The sequence below is a fragment of the Bos indicus x Bos taurus genome, chromosome 3, assembly GCF_003369695.1.
Source record: "Bos indicus x Bos taurus breed Angus x Brahman F1 hybrid chromosome 3, Bos_hybrid_MaternalHap_v2.0, whole genome shotgun sequence".
NCBI lineage: Eukaryota > Metazoa > Chordata > Mammalia > Artiodactyla > Bovidae > Bos > Bos indicus x Bos taurus.
In genome coordinates this window covers 69,249,679-69,264,561 of record NC_040078.1, presented here as the reverse complement: position 1 = coordinate 69,264,561, position 14,883 = coordinate 69,249,679, and the positions used below count along the sequence as shown (strand labels likewise).

Genomic DNA, 14,883 nt, shown 5'->3' with positions numbered 1-14,883 from the left:
GACACCTTTCTGCCAAACTCCTCGCCAAGCCCTCTCACCCAGATTCTCGGCCTGGTACGTGACCCTTTAATCTTCAGGCTGGGCGCCTGCAGTCTGCCCAGACCCGCCCCCCTCCCCCCCCAACCCCCCGCCACCCCCCCCAACCCCCCGCCACCCCCCCCACCCCCCCCACCCCCCCCTCCGGGTTCTGTCTCCGCACGGCTGTCAGACTCAGTCTTCCCCCAACAGGGCTCGTCGACTTAATTCAAAGGACCGGCGGGAAGATAGGGTTTTTCAGGGAAACTCATTGGGTCCCGTCAGGCACCTAGAGCACATTAGATCTCCCTCCAAGATGGCGGGGGCCGCAGAGGGGGCCATTGCCGATTGAGCATGCGTTCAACTAAGCCGCGCAGGCTGCCCCCTCCGCCGTCTTTCGTTTTCCTTCTAGTCCCTTCCAACTGAGGCCCCGCCCACAACTTTTGCGGATGGGCGGGGACATAATGTAGGCAAGGGCAGGGGCGTCACTAGCCAGGCGCGTCCGCGGAGTAGGCACAAACTGGTTAGAGACTGCATAACCGGACCGGCAGTCACCATGATCGCGCTGTTTAGGCGAAGCTGCGGGGTGAGAGGAAGAGCTGGGCTCGGCGCGGGTGGGAAGTGGAGGTTGTGGTGTTCGGGAGGGGGCCGGGCGGGGTGGGAGGTTGTAATAAGGAAGAAGCCCAATCATCAGGCGTCTTGGCCCCTCTTACCCCGCTCCTGGTTGCTGCTGCTGCTAAGTCACTTCAGTCGTGTCCGACTCCGTGCGACCCTATAGACAGCAACCCACTAGGCTCCTCTGTCCCTGGGATTCTCCAGGCAAGAGTACTGGAGTGGGTGCCATTGCCTTCTCCGCCGCTCCTGGTAGTAGCAACCAGGATTCTGGACCCTCGCTGGCTTTCGCGCCCACCCATTCCTCGCACTGTTGGACAGAACGCTTTCTGGGTTTTCAGGTTCCTGTATTTCCTTGGCAATTGGCCCATATATAGATGGCGTCCCCTTTTCAGAATATCTCTTTTCTTTCTCTGGCCCGAGAACCTTCCAAAGATTTCCCGGAGGAATCCTGTCATATCCCGAAGTAAACCCGTCTTTTAATTGGTCAGGGCCTAAAAATTACAACCGTATTTTTGCTGAACTAGTTTTTATCTCTTGGAGGACACTCTCTCTTGGCTCTCAGTCCCTGCACTAATAAGGAAGTCTTTTGTGATGTTTTTGCTGCAAAGTGCAGAATTCAGATAATCTTTACCTTGGGTGCCTGCTAAGTAAGGAGGAAAAGGAAAATGGAGCAGGTGCCCCTTAGGGTACTTATTAATATCCATTTGGTTTTACAGTATGGAGGGAGGCGCTTCCAGGTTGTGTACATGTAAATAAAGGAGAAAAGAAAATCCCAGAGCTTTTCTGTGAAGCTTGTCTGTTTATTCTAGTGTCTCACAGATTTTAAGTTGTCTCAGCTACTAGATACAGTTCGCTATTTTAAATATTATTGCCATTTACATGTTATTTATAATTGAGAAAGTTATGTCTTTTTACCAAAATAGTGTCGGGTTCAGAGTAATTCTGATGGGTTATTGCCCAGTATTTGTCATTGCTATACAAGTTAATGGGTGCTGAAGGCAGAAATTGAGGGATTTAAAAAATGATTTTACATGCTGATACCAGGAAAAAAGACCTGGATTTCTCAATCTCGGGGAGGGTTGTTGCGGGGACGAAATAGATACAGAAAAACCTGATCCAGAAAATTTACGCCACTTTGACACTCCCATAAAACTCAGACTCTTAATTCCTAAGAAATATGCAAAGGTTTTCAATTATAACTGTGCTGTTATTGCAAAGTTAATGCTTGATTAAAGTTGCTGCCCTTGGAGGTTTTGAATTCCGTGTTTATAGCAGAGAATCCAGAGTTAATAGCATTTATAAACGGTTTTGCTTCCAAGACATTAACGTACTTTGATCATCTCGACAGTTACCCAATAAGGTTAACCTCATTTTCCAGGTTTGGAAAGAAGTTAATAAACAAGTTTGTGGATATTGTTCCCTGGCTGTAACTACCTTTATACTTTGTTTTATGTAACACATTTTCCTGTAGGGTCATATGTAAACTCTTTGTAAATTACTTTAAATACACTGATAATTCCCTATTTAAAATCTCAACAAACCATTTACCTATATTGTGAGGTCTGATTTTGTGCCATGCTGTCTAAACACACATTTAGAAGAAGTTTTTAGTTTGATTTTCGTGCAATTTTTTTTTTCTTTATAGAATCTAATAGCAAATTAGGATACTTGAAAGAGCAGTATAGCAGTATGGCACGAATTCTTCATCGTAAATTCTTCATCCTGGTTCCTAATAGAAGAGTGACCTTGGCCAATTTTACTTGACCTTTCTGAGCCCCAGTTTCTTCATATACAAAATAGGAATAAAAATAATTCCTTAGGATTGACTCAGATTCAGGTGCATTAATACATGGAATGTGACTGAACAAGAATAGGTTTGGTGGACAATGAGTACCTGAGAAACCATGTTTTAACTCCAAAATAAAATTAATGAAAATTACAAAGAAAATGTGAATTTTTATATTCTATAATTTAAAAAAAAATTGTAGTATAAAATATATTTTTGAAAGGGTTATTTAAATTAATACATTTGATAGTCTATATTGTCACTTCACATGCAGGTAATTCTGTTTACAAGTTGAAGTTGTTATCTACAAAGTGGACAGTTTCTTTTCACAGATTTTGAAAAACATAAGTTCAGTCCTTCATCTTTTAGTAGATTGTTGAATTTCTCTTTTCTTTCAATGTCTAGCTTAGTAAAATTTAGTTCTGTCATATTCCTTAAACTGTAAATTGTGTAATTTTGGCTCTCCTTAAACATTTACTCAAGAGTTCCAGTATGTTTTCCAGTTTGATAACTTTAATAAATGCAAGTGGTTACTTTTTGTGCATATTGAACTGTTATGAGTATAAAAATAGATTGCAAAGGAACAATATCTGACTATATCCTTTCTTTCTATGAATATAAAAATAGGTTGCAAAGTAATATCTGATTATATTTTTATGTATCTTTTTGAAGAAATGAGTAGATTTCAGAAATTAAGACAAATAGTTGAGTAATGGTTTAAAATAGGGCTAGCAAACTTTTTTGTAAAGAGAGTAAATATTTTTTGGCTTTGTGGACCATGTGGTTTCCCAACTCTGCTGTGATAACAGCAATAGACAATGTGGTTTGACTGTGTTCCAACAGAATTTTATTTACAAGACTGGTGGGTACCATAGTGTGCTGGCTTGGCTCAGAACATTCTAAGAATACTTACAGACAACAGAAGAAAATATATAACATGATTTTAGGCTAATTTGTTTTGTTAAAGTGAGGTATCTTAGAAAATGGAGTGCTTCAAGGGGAAGATTCCCAGAGATATTCTTGGGAGGCTGCCAGGGACAGGGAACCAAAGTTGATGAATGAGGCAACTCTTGAATGTAGAGTGATACTATTTCATTTTTGCCCCCCATTGCAATTCCCCAGTTACAAGGTGTTCTGGTGCTGGAAGGTGAGATTTCTGAAACAGTGGTTCTAAGTCTACTACTACCCTTGACTCTTACTTGTCTTGGAAATACTCCATTTTAGTAGTGCAAAGCTACTGATTAGTTTTATTTGCATTGCATTTTTTAAAGAAGAATTTCCTTTATGATAGGTGTTAAAACATCTGATAATTGACTTAATACAAAAATCAAATTATGGTTGAAGGCATTTAAGTAATGACTTAAACTGTGTTCCTGAATATGGTCAAACAAGTTGCTCTGTTTACTTGTAAATGCTTATCAGTATTCTACTTGACTGATGTTTAAATTCCCAAACTTATTGTAATAAAATTATTCTTTACAGGTACTGAGAAGTCTTTCTCATTTTGACTGGAGATCACAACATACAAAAACTGCCCTACAACGTGAGCCAGGATCAGGATTTAGTTTTGGTATATATTTTGTTTTGTGTTTTGACTTTAAACTTGTATTTGTTATATATATGAAACTTTTTTTAAAAGACTTTCTATTTCATTATTTATTTATTATTGGCTGCCACATGGCATATGGGATCTTAGTTCCCCGACCAGGGATTACACCCGTATTCCCTGCAATGGAAGCTGGAGTCTTAACTATTGGATCAACAGAGAAGTCCATATATGGGACTTTTTATATGTAATTATCTGGAATATGTTTGTAAACAAACTTAGTAATGTCTGTCACCATCCGTAGATTGTTCACTGTTAGTCACAGCCATCCTTTCTGATCTTGTTTTCTTCTTCAGCTGTAGTTCCCTATACATACATCTGTATTAGCAGCATGTATATATATTCCTGCCATTTTTCAGTATATCAGTTCAGTTCAGTCGCTCAGTCGTGTCCAACTCTTTGCGACCCCATGAATCACAGCACGCCAGGCCTCCCTGTCCATCACCAACCCCGGAGTTCACTCAGACTCATGTCCATCACATTGGTGATGCCATCCAGCCATCTCATCCTCTGCCATCCCCTTCTCCTACCCCCAATCCCTCCCAGCATCAGGGTCTTTTCCAGTGAGTCAACTCTTCGCATGAGGTGGCCAAAGTATTGGAGTTGCAGCTTCAGCAACACTCCTTCCAAAGAACACCCAAGACTGATCTCCTTTAGCATGGACTGGTTGGATCTCCTTGCAGTCCAAGGGACTCTCAAGAGCCTTCTCCAACACCACAATTCAAAAGCATCAATTCTTCAGCACTCAGCTTTCTTTATAGTCCAACTCTCACATCCGTACATGACCACAGGAAAAACCATAGCCTTGACTAGACGGACCTTTGTTGGCAAAGTAATATCTCTGCTTTTCAACATGCTGTCTAGGTTGGTCATAACTTTCCTTCCAAGGAGTAAGTGTCTTTTAATTTCATGGCTGCAATCACCATCTACAGTGATTTTGGAGCCCCCAAAAATTAAGTCTGTCACTGTTTCCACTGTTTCCCCGTCTATCTGCCATGAAGTGATGGGACCAGATGCCATGATCTTCATTTTCTGAATGTTGAGCTTTAAGCCAACTTTTTCACTCTCTCTTTCACTTTCATCAGGAGGCTTTTTAGTTCCTCTTCACTTTCTGCCATAAGGGTGGTGTCATCTGCATATCTGAGGTTATTGATATTTCTCTCGGCAGTCTTGATTCCAGCTTGTGCTTCTTCCAGCCCAGCGTTTCTCATGATGTACTCTGCATGTAAGTTAAATAAGCAGGGTGACAATATACAGCCTTAATGTACTCCTTTTCCTATTTGAAACCAGTCTGTTGTTCCATGTCCAGTTCTAACTGTTGCTTCCTGACCTGCATATAGGTTTCTCAAGAGGCAGGTCTGGTGGTCTGGTATTCCCATCTCTCAGAATTTTCCACAGTTTATTGTGATCCACACAGGCAAAGGGTTTGCATAGTCAATAAAGCAGAAATAGATGCTTTTCTGGAACTCTTGCTTTTTCGATGATCCAGCGGATGTTGGCAATTTGATCTCTGGTTCCTCTGCTTTTTCTAAAACTAGCGTAAACATCTGGAAGTTCATGGTTCACGTACTGCTGAAGCCTGGCTTGCAGAATTTTGAGCATTACTTTACTAGCGTGTGAGATGAGTGCAATTGTGCGGTAGTTTGAGCATTCTTTGGCATTGCCTTTCTTTGGGATTGGAATGAAAACTGACCTTTTCCAGTCTGTGGCCACTGCTGAGTTTTCCAAATTTGCTGGCATATTGAGTGCAGCACTTTCACAGCATCATCTTTCAGGATTTGAAAGAGCTCAACTGGAATTCCATCACCTCCACTAGCTTTGTTCATAGTGATGCTTTCTAAGGCCCACTTGACTTCACGTTCCAGGATGTCTGGCTCTAGGTGAGTGATTATACCATCATGATTATCTGGGTGTGAAGCTCTTTTTTGTACAGTTCTTCTGTATATTCTTGCCACCTCTTCTTAATATCTTCATAAATAACAGATCCACTGTTCCATGTGAATAGTCTTCAACTTAGAAATGAATACAACAAATACTTTTTAAACACTATTAGATACACATTGCTAGGTATCTACTAATAAGCCAGAGTCTTATTTGGCTATCATATATGGAACAGCAGTTTGGTGCTAAATATGGTTCTTAGTCTTGGGATTGGGGAGCCATGTGGTGTTGGGGGAAAACAGAATAACATTTGCCTTCCCCTTTTCTTTCGAAAATGAAAACCAGGCAAAGAATTTGAAATAATAACACCTTTCTTTAGCATCCTTTGCCCCCTAGAGTGCTTCTTGCTTCAGAAGCATTGCCATTTCTCTAGTTTAAAAACTGATTTTCTCAATTCACTTGGTCTCAGAAAAAAAGTTAAAAGGCAGCTGAGATACAAGTCATACCCTGAAAGAAATAGAAAACTCAAAACTCCCTAGGGTTAACATTTTTATTTTTTATTTTTTAAGATTGTTAGCATCCATATAAAGTTTTTTTTAACAGAAGTGAAAATTTCAAAGCAAGGTGAGGATAGCAGTTTGGGACACTGTATCTTCTTATTTTCTTATTGAGATATTAACATAGGTTTGGTATCATTGCTATTTAGTTTCAGTTTGTCACATACAGATTCATACCCAATAGTAAGAGACTAGTCGTAGGAATCTGTGATGATTTGGTGAGTGACAGAGGATGAAATATAAGTGTTTCAGAGGTAGATTGTGGAGGTCAAGTAAAGGAATATTGATAACACCTGTGACCACCAATTGCACCTATCTGTAACATAAGATTTATTTGACGATTAAATTATATGACATACATAAAATCCTAGCATATAGTGATGGGATCAAAGTACGTTCTCAAACAATACATAATAGATCCCAGCCTTCCCTACCTCTTTGCCACTCACAATCTCGTATGTTGTTGTTGTGCAGTCGCTAAGTTGTGTCTGACTCTTTTTGACCCCATGGACTGCAGGACGCCAGGCTTCCCTGTCCTTCACTGTCTCCCAGAGTTTGCTTGAATTCCTGTGCATTGAGTTGGTAATGCTATCTAACCATTTCATCCTCTGCTGTACTCTTCTTTCGCCTTCAATCTCTCCCAGCATCCAGGTCTTTCCCAAAGAGTCAGCTCTTTGCATCAAGTGGCCGAAGTATTGAATCTTCAGCATTAGTCTGTCCGTGGGCATTCAGGGCTGATTTCCTTTAGGATTGACTGGCTTGATCTCCTTGGTCTCCAAGGGACTCTTCAAGAATTTTCTCCAGCATAATTCAAAAGCATCAATTCTCCAGCGCTCCGCCTTCTGTATGATCTAACTCTCACATCCATACATGACTACTGGAAAAACCATAGCTTTGACTAGATGGACCTTTGTTGGGCAAAGTAGTGTCTTTGCTTTTTAATATGCTGCCTAGATTTGTCATAGCTTTCCTTCCAAGGAGCAAGCATCTTTTAATTTCATGGCTGTAGTCACCATCAGCAGTGGAATCCAAGGGGAAAAAAAAAATCTGTTACTGCTTCTACTTTTTCCCCTTCTATTTGCCATTAAGTGATGGGACTGGATGCCATCATCTTCATTTTTTGAATGCTGAATTTTAAACCAGCTTTTTCACTCTCCTCTTTCACCCTCATCAAGAGACTCCTTAGTTCCTCTTCACTTTCTACCATTAGAGTGGTATCATCTGCATATCTGAGGTTGTTGATATTTCTCCCGGTGATCTTGATTACAATTTAGGATTCATCCAGCCAGTATTTCAGTCCAGTATTTCACATGATGTACCCTGCATATAAATTAAATAAACACAGTGACAATATATAGCCTTGATGTAGTCCTTTCTCAATTTGGAACCAGTTCATTGTTCCATGTAAGGTTTTAACTATTGCTTCTTGACCTGCATACAGGTTTCTCAGGAGATACGTAAGGTAGTCTGGTATTCCTATCTCTTTAAGAATTTTCCACAGTATGTTGTGATCCACACAGTCAAAGACGTTTGTGTAGTCAACAAAGCAGAAGTAGATATTTTTTGGAATTCCCTTGCTTTCTCTATGATCCAACGAATGTTGGCATTTTGATCTCTGGTTCCTCTGCTTTTTCTAAATCCAGCTTGAATATCTGGAAGTTCTCAGTTCATATACTGCTGCAGCCTAGCTTGAAGGATTTTGAGCATAACCTTACTAGGATGCAGAATGAATGCAATCATATAGTAGTTTGAACATTGCCCTTCTTTGGGATTGGAATGAAAACTGACCTTTTCCAGTCCTGTGGCCACTGCTGAATTTTCCAAATTTTGTTAACATATTGAGTGCAGCACTTTAACAGCATCATTTTTTAGGATTTGAAATAGCTCAGCTGGAATTCCATCACTTCAACTAGCTTTGTTGGTGGTGATACTTCCTAAGCCCTGCTTGACTTCACACTCCAGGATATCTGACTCTAGGTGAGTGACCACACCATTGTGGTTATCTGGGTCATTAAGACCTTTTTGGTATAGTTCTTCTGTGTATTCTTACCACCTCTTCTGCTTCTGTTAGGTCTTTACCATTTTTGTCCTTTATCATGCCCATCCTTGCATGAAATGTTCCCTCAATATATCCAGTTTTCTTCAAGAGATCTCTAGTCTTTCCTATTTTATTGTTTTTCTCTACTTTTCATTGTTCATTTAAGAAGGCTTTCCTATCTCTTCTTGATATTCTCTGGAACTCTGCATTTTATCTGTAAAATGCTATTGAATACCAAATTTCTAATGTCTTTTATATTTTATTTCACACATCCCTATACAAGTGCTATAGTCCTAAAATTCTCATTTTTCATTCTTACCTTTCTGCCTTTTCTTTCATTCTTCTTGCCCAAAACATCATATATCGCTCTTAAATTTTACCTATCCTTTAATGTTGGATGCAACTATAATAAAACTGCATGTTAGTGTGGAATTGCAAAAATTAGTAGTAATTGGCTTCTGTGCTTGGTCCAGCCACCCTATTTCTTTCATTAATTTAAGAAGCCTTCCCACCACTTTTGTCAGTTGCTTTGGGCTCCTTCGGAGAAGGCAATGGCACCCCACTCCAGTACTCTTGCCTGGAAAATCTTTATAAACTTAAGTTATCTGAGTTTAAAGGAGGAGTAAGATTGAGTTATGGTATTCTTATATGATATTTTGTACAAGTTTTATTGGTGTATGGTCACTGGTCATGTCTTACCTCCCTAATTAGATTGATTCTTGAGGTCATTTTAGTTTCATTTCAGTGTTAGTAAACGTGACAATCTTTGGGCTTCCCTGGTGGCTCAGAGGTTAAAGCATCTGCCTGCAATGCGGGAGACCAGGGTTCGATCCCTGGGTTGGAAAGATCCCCTGGAAAAGGAAGTGGCAACCCACTCCAGTATTCTTACCTGGAGAATCCCATGGAGGGAGGAGCCTGGTAGGCTACAGTCCACAGGGTTGCAAAAAGTCAGACGTGACTGAGCTACTTCACTTTCACTTTCTTTCATGATGATTCTGCTTCGGAGTTAAGAATAAGTAAGAAAAGTTGTTTTTACTTAAATACTGGGAAGAGAAAAACTTGTTTGTATCTGTTACTCATTTCTAAAAGCGAGAAATCTTAACCTACCTTTTTGGCATTAATATTGACATAGATTTAATTATATGGTACAGTGAAATCTTGAGTAGTCTGAAAGCACATTGCGTTGTAACTTTCTGGCTATCAAAGGTGAAAGTCTCCATTATAATTATAAATATCTACATACTGACTTCATTTTCTCAACTCATTGTCCTATTTAAGTATTTAAAAAATAACTTTCCCTTAGAATTCACTGAACAACAGAAAGAATTTCAAGCTACTGCTCGTAAATTTGCCAGGGAGGAAATAATTCCACTTGCTGCAGAATATGATAAAACCGGCGAGGTAGGTATATTCACTTTAAGGAGTGAAAGTCTTTGACAGATTTTACAAGATTTTAAATATAAGTAGATTTTAAATATAACTTTTTTCTCTATTATTACTATATTTCTTTCAGTACCCTGTCCCATTAATTAAAAGAGCCTGGGAGCTTGGTTTAATGAATACACACATTCCAGAAAGTTGTGGTAAGCTTTCTTTACATTTTTAATCCTAGCATGCACATGAAGAAGAAAACTCTAAAACTCTGTTCAGTCATTCTTTCAAATATTTGTCACCATTAAATGGTTTTGTACCTATGTGCCCCTGTATAGTGGAGAAGGCAATGGCAACCCACTCCAGTACTCTTGCCTGGAAAATCCCGTGGACAGAGGAGCCTGTGGGCTGCAGTCCATGGGGTCGAGAAGAGTTGGACATGACTGAGCAACTTCACTTTCACTTTTCACTTTCATGCATTGGAGAAGGAAATGGCAACCCACTCCAGTGTTCTTGCCTGGAGGATCCCAGGGACGGCGGAGCCTGGTGGGCTGCCGTCTCTGGGGTCGCACAGAGTCGGACACCACTGAAGCGACTTAGCAGCAGCAGCAGCAGCCCCTGTATAGACTTCAATGTTTGCCAGCTTTTAGAAGCCTTGTACTCAACAATCAGAGGCATTCTTCCTTCTTTGTAATTGGCTCCAAAGTGGGGTTTCCCTGGTAGCTCAGATGGTAAAGAATCTGCCTGGAATGCTGGAGACTCAAGTTCAATCTCTGGGTCAGGAACATCCCTGGAGTAGGAAATGCAAACCACTCAAATATTCTTGCCTGGAGAATTCCATGGACAGAGGAACCTGGCAGGCTACACCCCATGGGTTCGTAAGAGTCCGAGTAAACCTAGTGATTAAATCACAATGTTAACTTAATCCTTGTTAACTTCTCTGTCTAGGTTGGTTGAGTTGTTGCTTTTAAATTCTACTTTCAATTTTACATTTAATTGAGACGTCCTTTCACTCCTTTCCTTAAAGGGTCAAACTTTTAGCAAAGTTGAATCAAATTTTTGCAAAATCAAGGTGAAGCAGGAAGACAGGTCCACATTACAAATAGTAAGAGAGCTTTTTGAAATTTTAAAACTAATTTTAGCTTTATATAACAAAGTATACTTTGTTACTGTATTGGCCCAAAATCTTTTAGTTTCTTATGTTATAGATACTGTATTTGTAAATTTACTTTTAAGATTAAGTTAACCTAATTGTTATATTGCAAGTCATTTAAATAATTTGCCTTTATTTCTGTTGAGATATGCTATGTATTACAATGGGCTCTTAAAACATTTTGATATTGTAGGAGGTCTTGGACTTGGAACTTTTGATAGCTGTTTAATTTCTGAAGAATTGGCTTATGGATGTACAGGGGTTCAGACTGCTATTGAAGCAAATTCTCTAGGGGTAAGTTATTTAGAAAATTAATTGGCTAACCGAGCTGTTGTTAATGAAAAAGCCTTGCTAGGTTAGGTTAGTTGGCAGAACACAGTTTTCTTCTAAAAAAAACAACAACACAAGGTTCTGCAATGAAGCCTGGATTTTTACTCCATGAGTTGATTGTTCTGACCATGTTGTCATTAGTACTTGGAGTCCTGCCTGTCCTTGTGGGGAAACTGTACACTTTGGCTGTGGCTTCAGTGGCAATTCTTAGATAAGGTCATTCAGGAAAAAGATTGGGATGACTTGCTGCCACTGCTGGCAGTGCTGAAGTTTAGTGAACAAGTCTTAGGAGACCTGATCATATGTACCATGTCATTTATTATAAATTTAATTATTTATCTGTGCATTTTACTACAGTAGATGTTTACATATTACGTTACCAACAAGTCCTATATAACTTAGTTTTATGTGCATACTTGGATTAACAGATTTATATCCTTGTGGTGTTAGCTCTCTGACTTAGAGGCAGAATAAAGGCCATTTCTTTGGGCTTACACTTGGGGAAAAATAGTTGTCTTGTTTTGAATTGTAGTGTTATATTTGAATTTACTAGGAATTCCCTGGATGTCCAGTGGTTTCAACTCTGAGTTTTCACTGCTCCAAGGGCCTGGGTTCAGTCCCTGGTTGGGAAACTAAAACCTCACAAGCTGTGCAGCAAGGCTAGAAATAAAGAAAGAATTGACATACCTAATTTTAAAATATCTTGCTTTTTTAATGTCACTTTCCTTTGGTTGACAGCAAATGCCTGTTATTATTGCTGGAAATGATCAACAACAAAAGAAATATTTGGGGAGAATGACTGAGGAGCCATTAATGTGTGTGAGTATATGCAGCAGCTACTTTATTTCACATTTAAGAAAGGAATAAAAATAGAAGAAGAAAGGAATAAGCATGCTCTCTTTCCTTTTCAGTCTGTATATATACATTGGGCCATATAACACATTAAGACAAAAGCAACATATTTAAGTACAGTAGTGTTTCTGGGATGCCAAAAAGTTTCATAAAATTGTTCTCTTGCCTGTTTCCAGAAAAAAGAAACCTACTTATAATGTTTCTAGGATGCCAGAAAAGTATCGTAAGAATCCTCTAACTTATTTCCAGGCAAGAAATATCTACTTAATGGAGCACTCTGGAGCTCTTGAACTGAGTGGTTGTGTGTCAGGAAGTTCAGATCGAATATATAATTCTAGGTGTTTGAACTAATAGTTTATTGAACTAATAAGAAATTAATATGACTGAAAAGATAACTGTTGGATGACTGAGTGACTTCAGGAGGAGAGTTATAGATTTTATTTAATTTTCTGAGAGTTACTCAACTAATTTTTAAATTGGATTTTTTTAAAAAAGATATTTTCATACATTTTACACACATGCATACTGAATTTTTATTTTGAAAGTGATTTTACATAAGGATTTTTTTCTTTCTCTTTTGGGTATTAGTCAAACAGATTTCAGTCTAAGGTCTGATGGTGATACTGAAACATAGTAAATGGTTATTAGTTTTGAGCTGGTTGTGAGAATCAGTCTGAAAGAGTAGAAAGTAATATTTGAAAATAAATGTTTTAAATTTATTTCAGGGCCTAAATTTCAGGCAAACTAATAAAAGACATTTATATGTATTTCCTACTTAATTGTCAATTTGTTTCAACAAATGAAAGTTTCTTAGAAGGCTAAATCTCAATATTATCTAAGAATTGTGTGAAACATCCAAGTTCTTTTCTCATAATGTATAAAATGTTAGAAACAAGCTAAAAAATTGTAGCATAGAGAGATGGTTAGAAGAACTTAATGCACTGATAAGAGTATTTGTAATTATCTTATTAGTTATAAATAGGTATTTCTAAAATATTAAAGTCTTTTAAAAGTAGTTTAAGTATTTTAAACATTTCTTTGACAGTTTTGTTTGTTATTCATACATTTAACATATGTAAAAATATATTCATTCTAGTCCCTAAAGTATTCTGATCTATGAATTAATAACGGTTTGCTGTACATTTTCCCTCTTCTAGCTCATAATATATACTCAAATATGTATCTAGTGCAATTGATGTAGTCAAATATGAAGCCAAGGGTGAAAATGAAAATAATCAATAGGTGTATTATTTCAAAGTATTGCTTAATTTATACTAAGTTTCAGTTAATGCCCAATAACATTTATAAAATTATAGTACTATTGTGTTTTGTTTAAACTTTCTAGAAATTAATATTTAAAATTTTTTTCTGATTATAAAAATGACATAGAAGATTTAGAAAGATACAAAGAGGAGCAAAAATGTCTGTAATCCCTCAGATATGAAGTTAACTGGTATAACTGTCTTACTGTATTATTGTATACTCTATTTGATTTTTTAATACACACAGATGTATTTTTCACAGTTATGGTCATATGTGCAGTTTTATATCCTTTTTAATAAGCATTTTTATGTTCTACTTTTTAAATACTGTGATATTTATTACTTCAAAATATGCTATCTAATTGATGTACTATAAATTATTTCACTAGTCCATATTATTGAATATTTAAATTCCTTAGATTATTGCTTTTAAAAATAATGTCATGGTAAAAATTTATACAGAAAAAGATAAGTCTTTGGCTTTAACTTTACAGGGTTGGTACCTATTTGTAAGATTTAATCTCTTGCCAGATCATGTGATCAGTTATACTCTTCTTGAGGATATGAGAACAGAAATAAATAAGGGTAACACTATAATTATTTTTTTGATTAGAGTATAATTGCTTTACAGTGTTGTGTTAGTTTCTGCTGTATAATAAAGTGTATCAGATATATGAACACAACACATATATCCCCGCCTCTTAGACCTTCCTCCTACTCCCTCCATCCCACCCCTCTAGGTTATCACAGAGCAAGGAGCTGTATAATTAATTTTCAATACCACTTAGTACAGAAAAATTTGCCAAAAATCAAAACTAATTGTATTATTGTATATATATATTAAAATAATAAGAAACCACCATTTTCTTTTTTAAAAATTGGGTTAAATTTTTTAAACAGCATATACCTAAATATATACAGTATTAGATGACTAGAAACAAGTATTAGACTGTTGGAACAAGCTTGTCACAAGCAAGACCTTCAGTAAACTTATTTGTCCAAACATGGTCTAAGAACTTTGAAGTGTCTGAAAAAACCTAGCAGTGGTAAAGAAAACTCTTGTCACAAAACCATACATTTCCAGTGGACCTGGGAAGTATTAATAGCTGAAATGTAACTGAAGCAATGCTGAAGTTGAGGTCCCAAGACCTGGCTTCAAGCAATGTAGTAGCAGTAGGATCTTATATAGTTACTTAGCTTCAAAATCTCTTCTGAAAATAGAGCATATAACATCTTAGAAGGATACAGTAAGATACAGTACTTATATTTTTATAATAATATCTTTACATAGTGTCCCTTTTGCAATGTAATAGAGAAATTTCTTTCATACCTAATACAGGGGAAACTGTTTCTCTTTAACTGCCATTCATTCATCCATCCATTCACTTAATATCTGAATTCCTTGCTATATGCCAGT

At 37.7% G+C, this 14,883-nt stretch overlaps 1 protein-coding gene across 4 annotated transcripts in view; it reads left to right on the top strand.

Annotated features, from left to right (window-relative positions):
- Window positions 1-467: 467 nt before the first annotated feature.
- The window catches only part of ACADM (acyl-CoA dehydrogenase medium chain), a 38,411-nt gene continuing 23,995 nt past the window's right edge, over window positions 468-14,883 (top strand). Inside the window, exons 1-6 of one of the 4 annotated variants that reach the window (XM_027536857.1) lie at window positions 468-601; window positions 3,899-3,986; window positions 9,802-9,899; window positions 10,012-10,081; window positions 11,216-11,316; window positions 12,091-12,171. In XM_027536857.1, coding sequence (XP_027392658.1) covers window positions 572-601; window positions 3,899-3,986; window positions 9,802-9,899; window positions 10,012-10,081; window positions 11,216-11,316; window positions 12,091-12,171 — 468 coding nt within the window. In that variant the 5' untranslated portion in view covers window positions 468-571. Of the gene's footprint in view, window positions 602-3,898; window positions 3,987-9,801; window positions 9,900-10,011; window positions 10,082-11,215; window positions 11,317-12,090; window positions 12,172-14,883 lie in introns of those variants that run through there. The other 3 variants (XM_027536858.1, XM_027536859.1, XM_027536860.1) reach the window with 3 other exon arrangements.